The 25,045-nt window shown below is 35.8% G+C and overlaps 1 protein-coding gene across 3 annotated transcripts in view; it reads right to left on the bottom strand.

Moving 5' to 3' along the window:
• Positions 1-25,045, bottom strand: part of TLL1 (tolloid like 1) — a 336,773-nt gene that overhangs the window by 116,931 nt on the left and 194,797 nt on the right. For all 3 annotated transcript variants that reach the window (XM_070474697.1, XM_070474695.1, XM_070474696.1), the window contains exons 10-12: positions 5,763-5,865; positions 2,137-2,253; positions 820-965 (exon numbers count right to left, since the gene is read on the bottom strand). In XM_070474697.1, the coding sequence (XP_070330798.1) occupies positions 820-965; positions 2,137-2,253; positions 5,763-5,865 (366 nt within the window). The remainder of the gene's footprint in view (positions 1-819; positions 966-2,136; positions 2,254-5,762; positions 5,866-25,045) is intronic.

Here is a 25,045-nt window from a genome sequence, read left to right as displayed (position 1 = left end):
TAAGCAGTACCTCTAATCAGTAAAGAAATAATCTCCAATAATGGCATCTTGATCTCTTCCTGGACCTACTGCCAACACCTCATCATTCCTACCTACTCTGCTTTGGGCTCTCAATTTCTAGCCTGATTCTATAATTTAAGCATACTCAGGAGTTCCAAACAAATTCTCATGTCTCTCAGCTTCTCAACCCTTACTCAGTTCTCACTGTCACACAAAAATGACTCATTAGCTAGCACAGTAGTTTTGGATGCAGATTTTGCTCCAGGATTATGACTGGCCTTTGGTTTATTCTGTCCTCATCTAATGATGCAATTCTGGTGCTGATCTCTTCCCCAGTAAATATTTTTGATCAAGTCAAAATCTCCTAAGAATATTTAAATTCCTGTTTTTGATATAAACAATTTTCTACATAATAATAAAAAGGTGAAAAATGGAGTTTTCCCCTAAAGACAACAAAAAGATGAGCTACCTTTAGCCTCTTAGTTTAGAGGAAAACTAAAAGTTTTTTTTTTTTTTTTTTTTTTTTTTATGGACTCTTCAAGCATTTTTGTGAAACAAGCCTGGTCATTTTTCAAAAGAAACTATTCTCAGTACTCCAAACATTTTTAATTCAAAAAGCACAGATAATATAAGCTCACTTTAATCTTCTTGAAAATGTCTGCAATGAGAGGAACAAAGGAAAAAAAAGTTCTCTCAATCTTGATGTTGCATTTTATAGGCAATCTTTTGCTTCTTCACTGATTCCATAGTTCTCGCCTACTTAAATGCAGTGTCATTTAGGGAGGATGTGCCCCACAAAGGCTGCCTGAAGGACTTTACCTCAAAGGCCTGAAAGATCAGGCCGACGTAGCAGTCTTCTGACACTGCTATTTTCCACACACATTCTTTCATTGGCCTGTAGTCATCAGGATAATTAGGAGACTGAATCTGTCCTTCATTTTTATGTATCTCACCTCCACAGATAGCTGAGGAAAGCAAAAATAAATAAATAAACCTAGACATGCCATTTCATTTCCATTTTCTTCGAAGATAGCACTTTAGTTCAGTGCCTGTAGCTGAACATATAAAGACCAGGTTGTAAAAATCAAGGTTGGCTGGTTGCCAATACTTTTATCAACCAAGTATTTCATTGATTAAAAAAAAAACAAAACTAGCCACTTAGCTATAAATATTAGATGACGGTCAGCAAAGGAATATGAGACTTTTTAACCACTGTTAATTCACACCTTTACAAAAACAAGCCTCTTTGTCAGACTTTAAAAACCGTCTGAGATTTTAAAATTTATTCCATGCAAGTTTGCTCTGTGATCCCCCGAACTGCTTCTTTGGGGCTTTGGCCTCAGTCAGTGGAAAAGATCTTCAGGAGAGAAGCTCCACAGAGCTCCCTGGGCCCCTGGTGTGAGCAGGCCGCACGGGCAACGTCTGTGGCTCCACCCAGGCCACAGCTCCTGTTCTCTTAAAAGTCTAAAAGAAGCACAAACTGTCTGTCTTGTAAACTGCCTAAATTTCTGTGCTGTCAGAGGCAGGAGCAAAAAGGGTCATCTCCACCCATGATCAAGAAGGAAACTGTTTTTAAAGCCAGGAAGCACAATGCCAGTTTACTCTTTTAGAGATATATAGAACAAAGCAGCTGGTAAATTCTTCTTGAATGCTGACTCTCTCATTTAGACAAAGCAATCTCCAGAACTGTGCACAGTTATTTTCTGTGCAGTTTCCTTTAACAGGACATTTCCGCAATACAGGTAGAAAATACAGGCAAACTCAGTACAAAGAGAAGCGGTAATTTCTTCATAATATTTTAATATTATTCTGAAAAAACAATCAAAGTTTAAGAATCCTGTGCCATTTGATTGCTGTTTTCCACACATCTCTAATGAGTTATTTTCCCCCACACATCCCTGATGAGAACATTTATATATTACCACATTACTGGTACCAGAAAACAGGTTATTTTTGCAATTAAACTTACTATTTTTATTAAAATCATCCCATGGACATCATAATGCAATTTAGAAAATCAAATAATTAAAAATTGCATAATTAAAATACAATTACAATACTATTCAAATGAAATTGAAAGTACATCTTTTTAAAGAGGTCTAAGGAAAAGCCATCTCTAAACTCAAAGTCACTTGCCTTCATAGACTGCTGCAAAGCCCTTTCCTACCCAATTGCTGCTGCTGCGAAACTCAATCCACATTCTGCTTTCTGTAGAGGTAAGAACTTCAGGCAATTTGTCCCCACAGAATCTACCTAAAAGAGATAAAAGAATAAAGAGAGACTTCTGAATATGACTTTATATTCTAACTGGTTTTCACACTAGCTACAAATTGCATACATAAAACCAGATTTGGTTCCTAGCACCATGCTTAGTAACTACAGCCATAGCTATTAATCCTTAATATTTACTTAATAAAAGTATATAAGTAAAACTATCTGTTCTTATTTATTTATAGAATATTGGAACATATCACCCTTAGATTAAATGACTGATACCACTACCACTATCTGTAGAATTAGGAAACAGCTAGCTCAAAACATCTGTTTGTAAAAGGACACACAATGCATCAAGGTAGGGAATGTTATTCCACAGAGAAGAGAAAAAACCTCAAGTGATCCTGAAAAACTACTTTAATTGTCAGTGTGGTCATTAGTTGGGGAGTGACAGCTCAAGTGTAGTTCTTTGTTTAGCCAAGTTCAGTGGCAATTTATCATAGAAACCTACAGGCTGCCTAAGGATCCTATGTTACTACATCCATCCCATCTCATCTATAAAGCTATAGCACGTAGTGCAGTAGAATGGCAAGCAGTATTAGAAGACTTGAGTATGAGTTTTGATATTTTTCTGATTGTGTACCCATAGGCAAGCATAATATTGAATGCATATAATAATAACTGTCATTCCTTCTTCCCTCCATTTACCCTCTGCAAATATTCATTGCTTACTGTATGTTTGCTCTTGTGCTCAAAGATTTCATTTTGATGGTAAAAAGTTAAATATGATAATACACATGAAATAATTCTACAAATAATAATACATTGTCATTCATTTTTGTGTACCCTTGCTAATGATTTCATACATAGTCTTAGTATACGAAAAAAGTCAAAACACATTTATACTAACAGCTAACAGGTAAAAAAAAAATGTCTTCCTAAATGGTATTAGGGGCATGTATTAAAAACTTAGGGCCACGTAAAAGAGAACAATGTCTCTAATACTGTAATGTGTAGGAAAGGGAGGGGGAGAAGGATAAATTAGGAGTATGAGATTAACAGATGTGGGTGCAGGCTAAATTGCTTCAGTTGTGTCCGACTCTTTGTGACTGTATGGACTGTAGCCTGCCAGGCTCCTCTGACCATGGGAATTCTCCAGGCGAGAATACTGGAGTGGGTTGCCATGCCCTCCTCCAGGGGATCTTTCCCATCCAGGGATCGAACCGATGTCTCCTCTGACTCCTGCATTGCAGGCAGGTTTTTTACCACTGAGCCACTGGGGAAGCCCATGAGGTTAACAGATACGCACTATTATAATATAAAATAGACAAACAAAGCTTTACTGCATAGCACAGGGAACTATATTCAACACTTTGCAATAACCCATAATGGAACATAATCTGTAAAAAGAATATGTGTGTGTGTAGATAGATAGATAGATAGATATTGGCTTTGCATTCCCTGGTGGCTCAGTGGTAAAGAGTCTGCCTCCAGTACAGGAACTTCAGGAGATGTGGGTTCGATCCCTGGGTCGGGAAGATCCCCTGGAGGAGGAAATGGCAACCCACTCCAGTATTCTTGCCTGGAGAATCCAACGGACAGAGGAACCTGGTGGGCTGCAGTCCATGGGGTCACAAAGAGTCAGACATGACTGAAGCGACTTAGTGTATATATATATGCATACACACACACACACACATAGGTATGAATCACTTTGCTATACACGTGAAACTAATACGATAGTATAAATCAATTGTACTTCAATTTTATTTCAATTCTGAATAAAGGAAGCTGGAAGATAGCAACTGACTAAAAGAGAAAAAGCTGTAATTCACATGAATTGCCAGAGTGTCTGCTAAAATGCAGTCTGTTTCAGAAGGTATGGAGTAGAACCTGCATTTATATGTTTCTAACACCCAGGTGACTCTGGGGCTGCCAATGTGATGGCCACACTCTGAGGAGCAAGGTCTCAGAGGAAACAGTGGGGAAAGCTTTCCATGTGGACACTGTGGTCAGACTGAACCAGTGTGTTAGGCTATTATACCCTGCAGTATGTAATGCTGATGGTGCTGTAAAAAACTGTTCTCAGTATTCAGCTTTAGATTTGATTTTTCAATATGAATTTAATAAAATGTTTTATTATGAACACACATACATATCAATATATTATAAACAGATTCATCTAGGCTAAGAAACTGGGGTTTCCCAGGTGGCCCAGTGGTAAAGAATCCTCTTTTGCCCATGCAGGTGACACGAGTTCAGTCCCTGGATTGGGCAGATCTCCTGCAGAAGGAAATGGTAGCCCACTCCAGTATTCTTGCCCCGGAAATCCCATGGACAGAGGAGCCTGGCAGTGGGATCAGAGACTCAGAGAGGACTTTGCAACTGAAGATCAACAGCAACTACAAGGCTAAGAAACTAACTGTTCAAGACAATGTTTCCTCAACCTGACATTGAATTAGTAAAATCTTTATGTTTCCTTAGTTTTAAGCATTTCTACAGATCTCTTGAATTTACTAAGGTTGCTGTCACTTTTAATACAAATGTGTCCATTCAGCAGGTTTTAGATGTTAAGAAGAAAAGATCTGTAGGCACTTAAAAACAACTGAGCAAAGTCACTTCTAAAAATAGAAGAGAAAGTTACAATTTCAAAAAAAGAAAAATCAATAGAGTAGACACAGGCTCACAGCAGTTCTCACCCTAAACTGAAACAGAGGGCAATGGAAAGTGCCTCATGTAAGTGATGTGTGGTCTGTGGTTAACCGTTGGTAGGATACTTTGATGTGCACCGAATTTGAGCTACAATTATGACACAAACTACATACACACCTTCTAAGCCACAAAAATGTGAGAGGCAAAACTGTGACGTCTACAGAAAGAACCAATATTTTTGGTGCAGGAAGCCAGCAGCTGAACGTGTACCTAACACCCCATGCTCTTCTGCCTTAGCAAAGAAAGAAAAACAAAACCTATACACATATACACACAAACGCACAACTTCTCTGGTTTACCCATTAGAACTTTGATTTCAAAATTAAAAATATAGAATATGTGATGAGTATTCACTATAAGCTATTCTAAATCATCATGTTCAGATCCAAGCACCATCTCATAATTGAAGCTGGTTTAAATTAATCACCAGCCCAGATCACCAGCCCAGGTTGGATGCATGAGACAAGTGCTCGGACCTGGTGCACTGGGAAGAGCCAAAGGGATCGGGTGGAGAGGGAGGTGGGGGGGGGGGACTGGGATGGGGAATACATGTAAATCCATGGCTGATTCATGTTAATGTGTGGCAAAAAGCACTACAATACTGTAAAGTAATTAGCTCCAACTAATAAAAATAAATGAAAAAAAAAATAAATTAATCTATTGTCTATATGTAAGTATTTTTGCTATGATTTAAAAAAGTATAATAAAAATTAAAATACTGGTCTCATGTACCTTAAACCCTAAGGTGACTCTTGAAAGAATTGTCTCTGGATAAGACAGACTATATATAGACATGTAAAAAGCAAAAAAAAAAAACAAAAACATAAAACTCTTACCCAGGAGAGGCGATTTCCTCCAGTACCCATCTCTTACTTCAATATAATCATACCAGCACAAACTACTTTTGTATAGGTCCATTGTAGTAAAATTTAAAACAATCTGCAAAATGGAAAAAAGAATACACAGATTAAAAATGATTATAATTTCATATGGCTAGGAACCCAGATCTACTGTGAAAACAGACTAATAACAAATTCTTTTTTTCTTCCTATATTAGTATCTAATATTTTTTCTTTAATAAAACATAAAAAAAACCCAACCCATTTTCCCAATTTAATGTCTAACAATTTAGAAGCACAATGCCAATAAATAAACATTTCAGCAATTAAACCAAAGCTTCTGTAAAGTTAATTGAACAATTGTGAGATGAGAAATCTTTATTCAAACATTTTATTTTGAATTTTCTTAGATAAACATGACTATGAAAAGTTCTGATTTTGTTATGACTGTCTTTTAATAATTTATTTCAGACATCTACAATTATGTTAAAATAACCACCATGTGCCATATTCCAGGAATATAATATCATTGTGTACTTGAAATGTTTTAAATGCAGCTTTAGAATTAAAATTTCTCCATATAACTATAATCAAAGACAGATGTCACCATGCTTCTCTAAATTCAAGAATATATATTCAAAGACCTTTTAAGTTAGAAGACCTTGTACATGACATTTTATTTTGTACTTTGCTTTGAAATGTTACTTTTCAAGATAACTCAAGGATAACTCAAGGAAAGACAGTTTTCTTACTGCTTTACAAAAAGACTTTACTTTTCAGATAATTAACAGTTTTTTCAGTTGATTACACCAAAAAGTAGAGGAAAACTAACAAAAGAAATGCATATATCTGATGAGGTAAAATGTACTTGAACAATACTATTTTCATTGAAAAACTCATCCTAAGTCTATTGTGCTAATAATATCTAAGATGCTTAGGATGTATAGTGAATGTGTTTTTTACTCTAGAAATCAAAATGGACTTTGGCTAAAAGTAAAAATTATGAATGTTTGAAATACTTCTAGGATAAAAGTATAGTTTCTAACTGCATAAGCAGAATGTTTTTGTGACAATATAAAATCTGAATATAAGAAGACTTAAGCAAATAAAAAAATAATGAGTTTTGAATTCATATTTGCTAAAAGTACTACCATTCTTGTGTTAGAAAGCTTATACTTCTTTTTGAGCATACTGTTTAACAGAAAGGAAGTACGAACTGTTTCAAGCAATCCTGAACTAATTTACTTCTTCCTATAATGAAGATGGAAACAGTGAGAGACTTTATTTTCTTGGCCTCCAAAATCACTGCAGATGGTGACTGCAACCATGAAATTGGAAGACATTTGCTCCTTGGAAGAAAAGGTATGACAAACCTAGACAGCATATTAAAAAACAGACATTAACTAGCTGTCAAAGGTCCATCCAGTCAAAGCTATGGTGTTTCCAGTAGTCATGTATGAATGTGAGAGTTGGACCATAAAGAAAGTTGAGAGTCAAAGAATTGATGCTTTTGAACAGTGGTGTTGGAGAAGACTCTTGAGAGTCTCTTGGACTGCAAGGGGATCCAACCAGTCAATCCTAAAGGAGATCAGTCCTGATATTCATTGGAAGGACTCACTCATTAAAAAAGACCCTGATCCTGGGCTTTAATTAAGGTCATACTTAAAAATGGTGTAGTGGTTTTCCAGCCTTTCTTCAATTTAAGTCTGAATTTTGCAATAAGGAGTTCATGATCTGAGCCACGGTCAGCTCCTGGTTTTGTAATTAAATTAAAGAAAGTAAGGAAAACCTTACTACTTACATGAGGAGGCCTTATAAATAGCTGAGAAAAGAGAAACTAAAGGCAAAGGAGAAAAGGAAATATATATCCATTTGAATGCAGAATTCCAAAGAAGAACAAGGAGAGATAAAAAAGCCTTCCTCACTGATCAATCGAAAGAAATAGAGGAAAACAACAGACTGGGAAAGACTAGAGATCTCTTCAATTAGAGATCTCTTCAAGAAAAGGAATGTTTCATTAAAAGATGGGCACAATAAAGGACAGAAAATGTATGGACCTAACAGAAGCAGAAGATATTAAGAAAAGGTGGCAAGAATACACAGGAGAATTGTACAAAAAAGATCTTCATGACCCAGATAATCAGGATGGTGTGATCACTCACCTAGAGCCAGACATCTTGGAATGCGAAGTCAAGTGGGCCTCATGAAACATCACTACGAACAAAGCTAGTGGAGGTGATGGAATTCCAGTTGAGCTATTTCAAATCCTAAAAGATGATGCTGTGAAAGTGCTGCACTCAATATGCCAGTAAATTAGGAAAACTCAGCAACGGCCACAGGAATGGAAAAGGTCAATTTTCATTCCAATCCCAAAGAAAGGCAATGCCAAAAATGTTCAAACTACCACACAATTTCACCCATCTCACATGCTAGCAAAGTAATGCTCAAAATTATCCAAACTAGGCTTCAACAGTATGTGAACCATGAACTTCTAGATGTTCAAGATGGATTTAGAAAAGGCAGAGGAACTAGAAATCAAATTGCCAGCATCTGTTGGATCATCGAAAAAGCAACAGAGTTCCAGAAAAACATCTACTTCTGCTTTATCAACTATGTCAAAGCCTTTGACTGTGTGGATCCACAACAAACTGTGGAAAATTCTTAAAGTGATGGGAATACCAGACCACCTTACCTACCTCCTGAGAAATCTGTATTCAGGTTAAGAAGCAACAATTAGAACTGGACATGAAACAACAGACTGGTTCCAAATAGGAAAAGGAGTACATCAAGGCTGTATATTTTCACCTGCGTATTTAACTTGTATGCAGAGTACATCATGCAAAATGCTGGGCCGGATGAAGCACAAGCTGGAATCAAGATTGCCAGGAGAAATATCAGTAACCTCAGATACGCAGATGACACCACCTTTATGGCAGAAGTGAAGAAGAACTAAAAAGCCTTGATGAAAGTGAAAGATGGGAGAGAGAAAGTAGGCTGAAAACTCAACATTCAGAAAACTAAGATCATGGCATCTGGTCCCATCACTTCATGGCAAATAGATAGGGAAACAATGGAAACAGTGACAGACATTATTTTTGGGGGCTTCAAAATCACTGCAGATGGTAACTGCAGCCATGAAGTGAAAAGATGCTTTGCGCTTGGAAGAAAAGCTATTACTAACCTAGACAGCACATTAAAAAGCAGAGACATCACTTTGCCAACAAAGGTCCGTCTAGTCAAGGCTATGGTTTTTCCCGTACTTATGTATGGATATGAGAGTTGGACCATAAAGAAAGCTGAGCGCTGAAGCATTGATGCTTTTGAACTGTGGTGTTGGGGAAGACTCTTGAGAGTTCCTTGGACTGCAAGGAGATCATACCAGTCAGTCCTAAAGGAAATCAGTCCTGAATATTCATTGGAAGGACTGATGCTGAAGCTGAAATTCCCATACTTTGGTCACCTGGTGTGAAGAACTGACTCTTTGGAAAAGACCCTGATGTTGGGAAAGATTGAAGGCAGGAGGGGGAGGTGACAATGGAGGATGAGATGGTTGGATGGCATCACTGACTTGAGGGACGTGAGTTTGAGCAAGCTCTGGGAGTTGGTGATAGACAGGGAGGCATGGCATGCTGCAGTCCATGGGGTTGCAAAGAGTCAGACATGACTGAGTGGCTGAAGTGAACTGAACTGAACTGAACTGACTGAACTGATGCTTGGAAAGATTGAAGGCAGGAGGTGAAGGGGACAATAGAAGGTTAGAAAGTTGGATGGCATCACTGACTTGATGGACATGATTTTGAGCAAGCTCTGGGAGTTGGTGATGGACAGGGAAGCCTGATGTGCTGCAGTGCATGGGGTCACAAAGAGTCAGACATGACTGAGCAACTGAACTGAACTGAGAATGAAGAAAGAACATAAACATACATATTTTTCATGGCATTTTATATCTTTGGAGAAGGAAATGGCAATCCATTACAGTATTGTTGCCTGGAGAATCCCATGGACAGAGGAGCCTGGCAGGCTACAGTCCATGGGGTTGCAAGAGTCGGACATGACTTAGCAACTAAAGAGAGAGAGATTTTATATCTTAGCACCCCAAAGATTATTGATGAAATTGCATGTCACAGTTGGTTTTAATTGCCAATATAAATAATCATTTCACAGTGGTAGAAAGTAAAAATTTGTCTAACTATAATGAAAATCAATTGCACCTTACAGTGATATTAACATTTTACCATTAAATTCAACATTTATCAGTTTTTTTGAACATGTACTTTCCTGATTACCAGTGGCAAAATCTATCAAGGATGTGAAAATAGAGTTATGATGCTATTTAAATGTAACAGAGTAGGCAAGGCATAATTTGGTTTGGTTTAATAAAACTTTTCATTTATTTGTTTCTATTTTAGTTACAGTTTTTCTTTTTCCTTTGTTTTTTTCCATCTGATGTTATCATTCTAAATATTCTAAGAGAATATTTACAAGAATTTCCTAAATATCGAAGGACAAAAGACTTTTTTTGACTTTCTTTTTCAATAATCCTCAATAACTGATTACTAAAATGCATATTTTCTGAACTATTTTCCTGAAATGTGGTTGTAATATGTTTGCTCTTCCAACTCTGAATACTAATTCAACATTAGGTTATTCTTAGGATTTAACTGGAAAATAATTTATGGTTTTCCCCCTGAACTTTGTATTTAAGTTTGCTACAAATGTGGAATAATACCACTTTCTGATATGAAGTTTCATTCTGCATTTGTATTCTCCCTATAACAAGGAGCAGGTTTCAACTATAGTGAATGAGAACTTGTTCATTATAGCAGAGATGGAAAACTAGAATACAGATACAAATGGTAGACCTCAAGGTTCATTTGTGGCTTCCCTCTGGGATATAAAGGAGAGTTTTATAATGGCATGCAAAGAGTTTCAACTTCCTCCTTGGTGAGGAAAAAATCAGCTAAATTGGAGAGATGTGTATGATCAGAATTTACTCAAAATTGAAACAGTGTGGTTGGGTTGCGTATGATAGTTAATTTTTGAAGCCTGCAACACACACACACACACACAGTTGGAAGGGGGACTAACTCCAAACAGAACAGTTTCCTATCTTGTTTTTAATCTTCTATATTAAACTCCAAGTACTGTGAAGGAACAAAACTGGCCTACTTAAATGTAAAACACAGAGTTCTTTAGAAGCAGAAAATGTAATAATGGCAAGTTTTCTAAAATCAAATCTAGGGTTCTGATGCAGAAGGAAAACCCTGGCCTTTGACCATGGTTACTAGCAGAAGCCATACTTGAATTACAAATCAAAAACACTTGAAAAATATTTGAGTGTTTTATATTATGCTATTTTATATTTTATATAAATATGCTGCATCTTTTTTCAAACAATGATGAAATAAAAACTAGCACAATTACATATATGTTTTATTTCTTATGTAAAGTATCTAGTTACCATTTATCAATTTATAATTAATCATAGGTCCCATGGAACATGGGATTGAGGGAAATACAGGGGACAATTCTAAGATTTCCTGTGATCTATTTGGAGTCTTAGTTGCTATTCTACAAAGTTAAATGGATTCAACTGCTGTGGAGTTTGCTTATTAAGACTTTGTTTTACAGTCCTAGAGAGTGAACTGTCTTAAAGAAAGGCAGATCAACAGTCAAGGGACCAGATGTTTGGAAGTCTCTAGAGAAAGATATAATCAGTGAACTGTTGTCAGCACAATTAAGATATTATCGACTACCTAAATGAATTTCATAAGCACCATAAAAAGATCAATCAAAAAAAAGGTTTATACTTTATAGTGCTGAGGATGCTGCCCATCTTCAGCACTATAGAAATCTTGTCAATTAGACTATTATTAAATAGTTCTTTAGAAAGAAATGTTAGAATCAAAGCAGTAAAATAGATTTCTGGGCTCCATCCAAAAGCAGCTTGGACAAGTCTAATAAACTCTCTAGGGAGATAACTGTTTTCTTCTCAGATGTGAGACAAAGGGCAAAACCAGTAAACTATACCCATGGGCCAAATCCAGCTTGCAGCCAGTTTTTGTAAAGAAAGTTTTGTTGTATACATTCCTTTACACATTGTCTATGACTGCTTTTATATAATAGTAGAATTAAGTATTTCAACAAACTGTTTAGCTGGCAAAAGCAAAAATATCATTCTTGACTGTATGTACTCTCTAGAAAGAGTAGCCAAATCCTGAAATAATTGATAATTAAGGTTTTGTTCAGAGCTGAACTGTATCATGCTAAAGGGAAAATTTGCACTTATTTTTACACTAAAAGTTGTTTGCAACTGGGATTCATAAAGCTGAGGTTCAAATTCTAGGTTCTCATTTTGCTGGTTTACTTAAACTTTCTGAATTTGAATGAATTCTTGCTATAAAATGGAGATCATCATATAAGACTGATGTGAGCAGAATTAAATCAGAAAAATTTAATTAAATAATGTGTAGAAAAACACTAAGGTAATTTAGATACATTGTTAAGATTCTTGCAGATTATTGTTTTCAAGGTACAAATTTGAGCATCTCTTACAATATAAATCCTAAACAGTTCAGTTCAGTTCAGTCGCTCAGTCGTGTCCAACTCTTTGCGACCCCATGGACTGCAGCACGCCAGGCCTCCCTGTCCATCACCAACTCCCAGAATTTAACCAAACAGTAATTAAAAAAAAATTAGGAAACAGGAAATAAAAATATGAATCCAATTTACCTAATACAATTATGCTGGAAGACATAAAAATGTTAATTTTAAAGTTTTGAACCCTCTTACACTGTTGGTGGGAATGCAAATTAGTACAGCCACTATGGAAAACAGTGTGGAGATTTCTTAAAAAGCTGGAAATAGAACTGCCGTATGACCCAGCAATCCCACTTCTGGGCATACACACCAAGGAAACCAGATCTGAAAGAGACACGTGCACCCCAATGTTCATCGCAGCACTGTTTATAATAGCCAGGACATGGAAGCAACCCAGATGCCCATCAGCAGACGAATGGATGAGGAAGCTGTGGTACATATACACCATGGAATATTACTCAGCCATTAAAAAGAATTCATTTGAATCAGTTCTAATGAGATGGATGAAACTGGAGCCCATTATACAGAGTGAAGTAAGCCAGAAAGATAAAGACCATTACAGTATACTAACACATATATATGGACTTTAGAAAGATGGTAACGATAACCCTATATGCAAAACAGAAAAAGAGACTCAGATGTATGGAACAGACTTGTGGACTCTGGGAGAAGGTGAGGGTGCAGGAAACTCTACATGTTAAAGTAAGGGATTCTTAATCTAAAATCTAAAGAAGAACAGATAGAAGAACTTGAGGCCTTGGTTTAAGCCCCTGTTTTACAACAGACTAGTTGTATAATTCAGGCAGATGCTAATTCCATCAGGGATTCATTATATGACAGGAGAAAACTGGGAACTGGATTAGGCTATGAAAATAATTTTTTGCTTAAATGTATATGATAGTATATATATTTTGACATTTTGATATGTCATCATCAGCTGTTCATTGGACCATTTATTATACCTGCCTTTCCTTAATCCCCACTCCATCCTTGTGTCTCATCAGTTGCCAGTTTCTATAGACACTCTGCAGTGCACTTGAAAGTATTCTCCCACTTCTTTATCACTATCAGTGCTCTCCAAGCTTCTCTGAATTAATCAACAGCTTCATAAGATATGTTTTGTTTTTTAGCTGTGCTCTTTTGCAATTCATCCTGCACTCTATGATCATTTTAATTCCAGTAAAGTTGAGTTCCCATCATGGTGCTGGCATTGGCATTTACATCCATTGTTACAAATTTCTAAGCCTGGGCTCAAATATTCTAGGTCATAATCTATCTTTGCTACCTCACTTTCACTATCTCATAGAATCTCCATTTCATTCACCCCTGACTCTTGCTACTGGGTCCTGACAAAGTACCCTGATTTCAGTATTCCTTTATTCAAGGTATACATGATTCTACTTGGGGTTCTGCTTCCCCCTTTCCTATTTATGGAAACTCTTCAAATCTCTCAAACTCTGAATTAAATAATATCCTCTCTTCAGTTGTGTCTGGATCTCCCAACAAGATCTAAGTTCTATCTCTACAAATCCATGACAAGTTGAGTCTTGCTTTCCTCAGTTAGATTTTAGTTTGCCTACTAAGTTATTAGGCCTTTTTCTTGCTCTATGTTTGTAAGATTCTTGATGGCAAAGATTTCTTTCACAAGCCAGAAGTTGTATTTATTTTAATAAAATCAAAGATTTTTTCTATATATAGTAATTGCTAAATTTAAGCATTAGCCTTTGGCAATATAAAATTTATATTGCAAATTGACCCCATATGTGTAAATCATCCATTCTGTAAAGAGAAAGTTCTGCAAAATAAGTCAAATGATAGTTTTTAAATGGGCTACACAGGGAAAGAAAAAAAAATTAACTCTAGTTAAGACAAAAGCAATATGCGCTTGTTGAAAGGTCAATCAGTTCTAAGGGATGAAAGAACCGATGGTGTGTGCTTCTGTCAGCTCAGTATAACTCTGCTCCCAGAGGCACATTCTGAGCTACCTCCAGTACAGCATCAAGGACAGCCTGGGATTGGATAGGAACTTCTCAGGGGCTATCCCGGCGGCACTAGTGGTAAAGAATCTGCCTGCCAGTACACGAGATGTGGGTAGATCCCTGGGTCAGAAAGATTCCCTGGAGGAGGAAATGGCAACCCACTCCAGTATTCTTGGCTGGGAAATTCCATGGACAGAGAAGCCTAGTAGGCTACTCAGTCAGACATGACTGAGTATGCACACACACATCTTACCTCAGGAGGCTCAGTCTTAGCAAGACATACATGTACATCAACAATCTTACTAAACTACGGAAAATAAACATAAAACTTAGCATTTTAACTCATTTAAGTATACAGTTCTGTGGCATTAAGTACATTATTCACATTGTTGTGTAACAAAATTCTTATATAAAATATTTCCCCTGGATATAATAATATGTATTTATTGCAGAAATGAAAAGAAGAAGAAATAAAAACCTATCTATAAACCCAACAGGGAGAAATAAGCATTGTGTCAGTAATACTCCTCTATAATTTTGTCTCTAATATATATAATTTAAAAATTAGATATTTTTAAACTGTATACAGAAAACTATAAGACACTGATGAACTAAATCAAAGATGACACAAACAGATGGAGAGATATTCCATATTCCTGGGTTGGAAGTATCAATACTGTAAAAATGCCACCAAATGCAATCTACAGATTCAAAGCAATCCCTATCAAATTATCAATGGCATTTTTCACAGAACTAGAACAAAAAAATCACAATTTGTATGGAAACACAAAAGACCCCGAACAGTCAAAGCAATCTTAAGAAAGAATTTAACTGGAGGAATCAACTTTCTTGACTTCAGACAATATAACAAAGCTACAGTCATCAAGACAGTATGGTACTGGCAAAAAAATCCCAGAAATAAACAAGTGAACAAGAAGAAAGCCCAGAGATAAACCCACACACATATAGGTACATTATTTTTGAAAAAGGTAGCAAAAATATACAATGGGACAAAGATAGCCTCTGCAATAAGTGGTGCTGGGAAAACTGTATAGCAACATGTAAAAGAATGAAATTAGAACATTTTCTAACACCATTCACAAAGATAAACTCAAACTGGGCTAAAGATTTAAAAGCCCAGAAAGTATAAAGCTCTTAGAGGAAAATATAGGCAGAACACTCTATGTCATAAGATCCTCTCTGACTCATCTCCTAGAGTAACTGGAATAAAAACAAAAATAAACAAATGAAACCTAAGCAAACTTAAAAGCTTTTGCACAGAAAAGGAAACCAAAAAAAAAAAAAAAAGAAGAAGAAGAAAAAGAAGAAAAGACAACCCTCAGAATGGGAGGAAATAATAGCAAATGAAACAACTGACAAAAGATTAATTTCCAAAATATACAAGTAGCTCATACAAGTCACTACCTGAAAAACAAACAACCCAATCAAAAAGTGGGAAAAAGACCTAAACAGACAATTCTCCAAAGAAGACATACAGGTGGCTAACAAACACATGAAAAGATGCTCAACATTGCTCATTATTAGAGAAGTGCAAATCAAAACTAAAATTAGATATCCCTCACACCTGTCAGGATGGCCATCATCAAAAAATCTACAAACATTAAATGCTGGAGAGGGTATGGAGAAAAGGAAACCCTCTTGCACTGTTGGTGGAAATGTAAATTGATACAGCCACTGTGGAAGACAGTATGGTGATTCCTTAAAAACCTAGGAATAAAACCACCATATGATCCAGAAATCCCACTAATAGGCATACACCCCAAGGTAACCAAAGTTGAAAAAGATACATGTACCGCAATGTTCATTGCAGCACTATTCACAATAGCTAGGGCATGGAAACAATCAGATATCCATTGACAGATGAATGGTTAAAGAAGCTGTGGTACATATATGCAATGTAATATTACTCAGCCAAAAAAAAAAAGGAATGCACTTAGGTCAGTTCTAATGAGGTGGATGAACCTAGAGCCTATTATACAGAATCTAGAAAGATGGTACTACGAAATTATTTGCAGGGCAGCAAAGGAGACACAGACATAGAGAATGGATTTATGGACACAGTAGGGGGAGAAAGGAGAGATGGGATGTATGGGGACAGTTACATGGAAATTTACATTACCACGTGTAAAATAGATATCCAATGGGAATTTGCTGTGTGACTCAGGGAACTAAACCAAGGCTCTGTAACAACCTAGAGGGGTGGGGTGGGGAAGGAGGTGGGAGGGGGTTTCAAGAGGGAGGGGACATGTGCATACTTGTGACTGATTCATGTGGATGTTGGCAGAAACCAACAAAATTCTGTAAAGTGATTATCCTTCATTTAAAAAATACATAAATTTAAAATTAAAAAAATTAGATCTTTTCATGCCCATAATTTTTAACCTGTTTTTAAATTTACCAATAATTTGAAAACATAACGCTTTAATTCCAGGAAATGCAGTCAATTTAAAAAAAAAAATAATGTTTGTAATAAGGGTGTCAAAATATTTTAAAATAACAACTCTTGTTCATCTTCAGAGAGATAACTTTATTGACCGTCTTCTAATTTATAGCACATATTATTCCTTCCTCATAAAATAACTTGATAAAGAAATTACCAAATAAACATTTCACTTTTACATTGGCCACTATGCATGTTTTTGTAAAATAGAACATTTAGTCCTTAGAAACTCAATCAGTGCTCTCTTTTGGCTTTCACATTTTATTTTGCTTTCAATCTTTCATTGTTATAAGTAGCTGCACTTGCACATAACCCGATAATTGCTGCATGATAAATTTCTAGGATAAAGTGTAGGCATATTTTGCAAAATGTGACACAGGTTACTAAAGTTCTTCAGAAAGGTTATTTCAATGTTTAGTTCTAGGAGTTGGGTACTCTTACAATCATTCGATATTGTAATTCTATCTCTTCTTTGAAAATGTGATAAATGAAATACAACATATCATTTTTGGCTCAAATAGCATTACTTTGATAAAGAATGACAGTAAACAGTTTAATACATTGATTAAATATTTATTTATCCTGATACTTAAATAAATATTCTACACTCTTAGTCATTTTCTAACATAGTATAGATATTTATTAATTTATAATAGCTCTTCATATATGTGTAGGATTAATATCCTCTCATCCATTTGTTCTACAATATTCTTCATTTTGATTTTCATATGTATATTTTCAGTTTTGTCAAAGATTTAGTTGATGTAAATAGCTCAAAATATCTTACATTTCTTATTTCAATTATGTACTCAAGACATCTTTTTCAAAATAAAAAACAAATCACTTATGCTTTCTTGAGAAAAAATATGCAGTATAAAATGTTTGTTTTTTTAAAAAAATTATTTTATTACATATTAAAATTATTTATTGAAATTTCAATCCCAAAGAAGGGCAATGCCAAAGAATGTTCAAATTACCGCACAATTGCACTCATTTCACATGCTAGGAAGGTTATGCTCAAAATCCTTGAAGCTAGGCTTCAAAGTATGTGAAACAAGAACTTCCAGATAGATGTTCAAGCTGGATTTAGAAAAGGCAGAGGAACAAGAGATCAAATTGCCAACATCTGTTGGATCATGAAAAAAGCAAGAGAATCCCAGAAAAACATCTATTTCTGCTTAATTGACTACAGTAAAGCCTTTGATTGTGGGGATCACAAGAAACTGTGAAAAATCCTTAAAGAGATGGGAATACCAGGCTACCTTAACTGCCTCCTTAGAAACCAGCATGGGGGTCAAGAAGCAGTAGTTAGAACCAGACATGGAAAAAAAAAAAAAAAAAAAGAACCAGACATGGAACAACCGACTGGTTCCAAATTGGGCAAGGAATACATCAAGGCTGTATATTGTCACCCTGCCTTTTAACATTTATGCAGAATAGATCATGCGAAATGCCAGGCTGGATGAAGCTCAAGCTGGAATCAAGATTGTCAGGAGAAATATCAATAACCTCAGGTATGCAGATGCCACCACCATTATGGCAGAAAATAAAGAGGAACTAAAGAGCTTTTTGAAGAAGGCAAAAGAGGAGAGTGAAAAATCAGACTTGAAAAAGCATTAGAAAAAATAAGATCATGGCATCCAGTTCCATCACTTCATGGCAAATAGATGGAGAAACAATGGAAACAGTGACAGACTTTATTTTCTCGGGCTCCAAAATCACTGCAGATGGTGACCGCAGCCATGAAATTAAAAGACGCTTGTTCCTTGGAAGAAAAGCTATGAGAAACCTAGACAGCATATTAAAAATCAGAGACATCACTTTGCTGACAAAGGCATGTATAGTCCAGTAGTCATATACAGATTTGAGAATTGGACCATAAAGAAGGCTGACCGCCAAAGATGCTTTCAAACTGTGGTGCTGGAGAAGACTCTTGAGAGGCCCTTGGACAGCAAGGAGATCAAACCTAAAGGAAATCAGTCCTGAATATTCATTGGAAGGACTGATGCTGAAACAGAAGCTCCATTACTTTGGCCACCTGATGTGAAGAGCTGACTCATCAGCAAAGACTCTATGCTGAAAAAGGATGAAGGCAGAGGGAGAAAGAGGTAATAGAGGATGAAATGGTTGGATGGCATCACCAACTAAATGCACTTGAGTCTGAGCAAACTCTAGGGGATAGTGAAAGTCAAGAAGCCTGCTATGCTGCAGTCCATGGTGTCGCAAAGAGTTGGACATTACTGAGCAACTGAATAACAACAGCAACATTTATTGAAAAATTTTTCTCCCAATTTCTTTGAGGAATCATCTCTTTAAATGTGTAAATTACGAATCTATTCCCAGAGGCATAATTCTGACCTTTCGAGGTTAATTCCAGAAGCTTATTTTGACATTACCACAGGATTTGAAATATGAAACAATTTTCTATGATCTTACAGTGTAATTTGCTTCCTTTCACAAATTATTTTCCAACTTGCCTTGGTTATTCCATACCTTTTATTTTGTAAATAAATTCTAGAAAACTTTGGTCTGGGTATGAAACAAAATTCTATTGGAGATTTATTTAGAATTACCTTAAAATCCTACATTAATTTTGGAAAAACTGACAATTATATCCTGCTATATTTGTTGTGTGTTAGTCCCACAGTAAAGTCTTTTGCTTTCTAAAATCTATTACATTTTAATATATTTGTTTTTATTTGTTCACCTATATACCTGTTTTCTAGTTCATTCTCCCTAATTTTTGAAATAGGAAAATTGATATTCTTTATAAGTAAAAAAAGTTAATGATTAGCTCTGTCAAATGCAGTCTATATAATATTCAGCAGATTACTCAATCTTTTCTTAAGCTTAATTTTCTTTACATGTAAAATGGAGATTACTGTCTTACTAAACTCACTGAAGTATAAATAGTTAGAGCAATTTGGCATAGCACCTAAAAGACCTCAACAAAGATTAAATCTTTCTATTTATTGTATTAAAAACAAAACATTCTAGTCCCAAACCACCTTCTCATTGTTAAATATATATATTAAATTCCAGTGTTACCAGCACTATGGAAAAAACTTTTTTTTCCCATTTTGAAATTATTGCATGCTAAGTTGCGTCAATCATGTCCAACTCTTTGTGACACTTTGGACTGTAGCCTGCCAGGCTCCTCTGTCCATGGATTCTCTAGGTAAGAATACTGAAGTGGGTTGCTGTGCCCTGCTTCAGGGGATCTTCCCAACCCAGGGACTGAACCCATGTCTTATTTCTCCTGTGTTTGCAGACAGGTTCTTTACCACTAGCACCACCTGGAAAGACCTTTGATATTACTATTTGATGAACTAACTGATTTTATAAAAATAAATTACTCTGAAATTACTAAATAAAATCATTTACAATTTTATAAACTATAGAGATTGACCTAATTTTATATATATATATGTGTGTGTATACATATATGTATATATGTATATATATATAGCAAACATGTGTTTTATATTTGTATGTGAAGCATTTCATAATTTTTTCATACTTGATGTATGGAGTGTGCCTATCACAATTTTACTTGTTTTGTAAAACAAATGAAAAGGCTACACACTCTTTCTATAAATATATTTTATTATATGAGAAGTATCTGAAATTTTACAATTTGAAAAAATTTTATCAGTGATTAGCATCACTCTAAATAACTTGCTAGCTTATTTTTATATTGTTATTAACTTATTAAATTTCTTGCACTCATTAAATCAGTTTTGATAATTTGAATTTCCAGGATTCTACATTAAGAAATATTATTTTCAGGGCAGGAATGGAAGTACAGACATAGAGAATGGACTTGTGGATGCGGTGGGGGAAGGTGGAGGCATGAGGAACTGCGAGCAGCACTGCCATAACCACACTACCATGTGTAAAATAGATAGCCAGCAGAAAGCTACTGCACACCACGGGAAATTCAGCTCAGAGCTCCGTGGTGGCCTCGAATGGAGGGTGGAGGTGGGAAGGAGACTCAAGATTGAGCGAGTATATATATACATATGGCTGATTCATGTTTTTATATAGCAGAAACTGACACAATGGTGTAAAGCAATTGTATTCCAATAAAAAAAGTATTTCTGCAAATTTTTATTTTTAAGCTGAATATATAGCTAATTATATCTAATGAAACTATATTATCATGAATTCAAGTAGAATTTTTAAAATGGAATAAAATATATATAAAAATTGTAGAAGGGAATGGCAATCCACTCCAGTATTCTTGCCTAGAGATTCCCGTGGAACTCTAGAAAAGCCTGGTAGGGCACAGTCTATGGGGTCGCAAAGAGTCAGATTCAACTGAGTGACTAACACCATAATATATAAAAATACTGAATCACTGTTGTACTTCTGAAATATATAATACTGTAAGTTAACAATAATTGTTTAAAATTCACATTTCAAGCAGGAAAAATATCGCCAAAACAAGCTAAACTGAAAAATCAAATCTAAAATACAAACTATAGGTTAGACAAAATGAGACTTGATGGAAGTCTGAGATGGGAGAAGGAATGCTGAATAAAAATATTTGGTAAATCTTCAACAAATGTTGTTGGGAAAAATGGATCTTTATGTGTAAGAGTGGAGAAGGAAATGGCAACCCACTCCAGTATTCTTGCATGGAAAATCCTGTGGACAGAGAAGCCTGGCAGGCTACATACAGTCCAGAAGATCACAAAGAGTTGGACACAACTGAAGCGAGTTAATACACACACACGTGTAAGAGAATGAAATCTTAAGCCATACACAAAAGTTAGTTCGACAATGGGTTAAAGACCTATACATAAAACTCATAACACTAAACCTCCTAGAAGGAAACACAGGGGAAAATCTTCATTAAATTGGATTTGACAATGATTTCCTGGTTATGACTCCAAAAGAACAGGAAACAAGCAAAAAATAGATAACCAGTACTACATCAACTAAAAAGCTTTTGTGAAGCAAAGGAAAAAAATCAACATTGTCAAAAGGCAACTACAGAAAAGAACATAATATTTACAAATCATATATATGGGGTAAATACATATAAAGAGTATATGAAGTACTCCTACAGCACAACAAGAAAATTTAAATAATCCAGTTTAAAAAATGGGCAAAAGACTTGAACAGGCATTTCTCTAAAGATGAAGTACAAATGGTGAATAAACAAAGATAAAACTTTCAATCGTCAGAGAAATGAAAATCAAAACCATAAGGATGGTGACTCACATCCACTAGGGTGGTGACTATCAAAAGATATGAAAATAATACCTGTTGGTGAAGCTGTGGAGAAACTGGACCCCATGTGCACTGTTGGAGAGATTCTAAAATAGTGCAGCCACTATGAAAAACAATATGAAAGTTTCTCAAAAAATTAAAAATAGAACTGTCAAATGATCCATCAATCCCTGAGAACTTAATATGCATGCTACTGAGAGAGGCTGGAACCTGGACACTCTGCTATAGTGCTGAAATGCTTGTACCTGGACACATCCCTCCTTGAGCAGCAAAATACAAAGAACCAATATAGGACTCAAAATAACTGCATAAAAGTTCAATTAGGGCAATTTCTGGGCAAAGCATAAAAAGAGACCAAAAAGCCCAACTGCCACTTCTGAAGAGCCTGGAGGAAAAGCAGGACCCTGCATATGCCCCCTGCACTCAACACCACCAGAAGGGTGGGCAAACCACTTGGGCCACTCCTCAGGTCTGACCCCTGGACACACTCTTACCTTCGCTCCATGTAAGTAACAAGCTCACGTCCACGTGGGGAATGAGCAAGCAAAGGAAGCTGTTATTTGCTCTTGCTTACCTCTGCTGCCAGAGGGACCCATAAAGCCTTGCTGAATTACTTATCTGGCCTCTAGTAGATTTCTACCGATTGAAGAAGGCCAAGAACTGTGGTAAGTATCACTACAGCATGAATAAGATTTGAGGCCACTATGCAAAGTAAAATAAGTCCTCTACAAAAGAATAAACACAGTGTGACTTACTTATATGAGGTATATAAAGTAGTCAGGTTCATAAGAAACAGAAAGTAAATGGTGCTTACCCTATCTGAGGGGAGAGAAAACTGTTAAAGATGGCAAGATGAAAAAGTTCTGGAGATATGTTTCACAAAGTGTGTATATACTTACCACGGCTGAATTGTATATTTAAAAATGATTAAGGCAGCAATTCACGTTGTATGTTTTTTTATCACAAAAAATGTTAGGCAAATATCTGCATATAGTTAAATGTTAATCACAAAAAACAACAATAACATCTCATTTATTTCAAGAAGAAAACAAGCTTGAAAACAAAACAAAACAATAGGATGTGCCAATGTGAATCATAATCTTATTTTTAGAACCATTTAATGGCTTTGGAGAAGGATAAAGATACTAATTATATATGACTCCATTAGAAGAGTAGGCTAGTAGGAAAAGATATCAAATAACAGAATACACATGTAAAATTTCCAAACCAGTAGAGAAAAGAAAAATGTAATGAGGGAATTTAAACCATAATTTGATACATAAGAAGGCAAGACAGAAAAAAACAAAACAAAACAACTGGGACACAGAGAATGCAAAAAAAGAAGCCATAATACATCAATAACCATAACAGATGTAACTACAATAAGCACTCTATTTAAAAACAAAACTTGCTCTCATGGATTCAAATAAAAAAATAAAATCGAACTATTTGATGCCTAAAAGTGACGTACCTGAGACATATATCTTGAAAGACCAAATGTGTAAAGTAAGATAAAGATATACCAAGCAGAAACATTAATCAAAAGAAAGAAGATTTATTAATATCATAAAAAATAGAGCTTTAACTAAAACATGACTAGTGATAGATTCATTATATAATGGTACATTTTATCAGAAAACTAATATTGTAAGCTTATAAGTATACAGTATATAATATAGTGTAAAATATTTTAAAACTGTTGATCCTCAGTCACTAAGTCGTGTCCAACTTTTTGAATGCCAGGCTCCTCTGTCCTACTCTATCTCTCAAATTCACTAAAGTTCATGTCCATTGAGTTGATTATACTTTGTTGCTCCCTTCTCCTTCCGCCTTCAATCTTTCCCAGAATCAGGTCTTTTCCAATGAGTCACCTTTTTGCATCAGGTGGCCAAAGCATTGGGGCTTCAACTTCAGCATCAGTCCTTCAATGAATAGTCAAGGTTGATTTTCTTTAGGATTTATTGGTTTGATCTACTTCAGTCCAAAGGACTCTCAAGAGTCTTCTCTGACACCACAATTCAAAAGCATCAATTCTTTGGTGCTAAGCCTTCTTTAAGGACCAACTGTCACATCCTTACATGACTATTGGAAAAACCACAGTTGACTCAACTGACCTCTGTGGCAAGGTAATGTCTCTGATTTTTAATATGCCGTCTAGGTTTCTGATAGCTTTCCTTCCAAGGAGCAAGTGTGTTTTAATTTCATGGCTGCAGGCACCATTCACAGTGATTATGGAGAATAAGAAAATAAAATCTGTCACCGTTTCCACTTTTTCCCCTTCTATTTGCCGTGAAGGGATGGGACTAGATGCCATGATCTTAGTTTCTTAAATGTTGGTTTTCAATCCAACTTTTTCACTCTCCTCTTTTATCTTCATCAAGAGGATCTTTGGTTCCTCTTCAATTTCTGCCAGTAGTGTAACATCTGACTATCTGAGGTTGTTGATATTTCTGCCAGTAATCTTGATTCCAGTCTGTGAGTAATCCAGTCCAGCATTTTGCATGATGTATTCTACAAAGAAGTTAAACAAGGAGAGCCACAATATACATCCTTGTATATTGTACTCCTTTCCAAATTTTGAAACAGCCCATTGTTCCACATCCAGGTCTAACAGTTACAGTTTCTTGACCCTCATACAGGTTTCTCAGGAGACAGGTAAGGGGGGTATGATACTCCTATCTCTTTAAGAATTTTCCACAGTTTCTTGCAACCCAGTTAGTTAAAGGCTTTAGCATAGTCGATGAAGCAGAAGTTGATGTCTTTCTGGAACCCCCTTGTCTTCTCCATCATCCAAAAAGTGTTGGCGATTTGATCATTGGTTCCTCTGCCTCTTCAAAATCCAGCTTGTACATCTGGAAGTTCTTAGTTCACATTCTGCTGAAGCCTTATTGTTGTTCAATAACTAAGTCATGTCTGACTCTTTGTAACTCCATGAATTACAGCACCACAAGCTTCTCTGTCCTTCACTATCTCCCAGAGTTTGCTCAGATCCATGGCCATTG

The sequence above is a fragment of the Odocoileus virginianus genome, chromosome 12 (genome assembly GCF_023699985.2).
Source record: "Odocoileus virginianus isolate 20LAN1187 ecotype Illinois chromosome 12, Ovbor_1.2, whole genome shotgun sequence".
Classification (NCBI taxonomy): domain Eukaryota; kingdom Metazoa; phylum Chordata; class Mammalia; order Artiodactyla; family Cervidae; genus Odocoileus; species Odocoileus virginianus.
The sequence above is the reverse complement of the archived record's forward strand: the minus strand, read 5'-3'. Positions and strand labels throughout refer to the sequence as shown.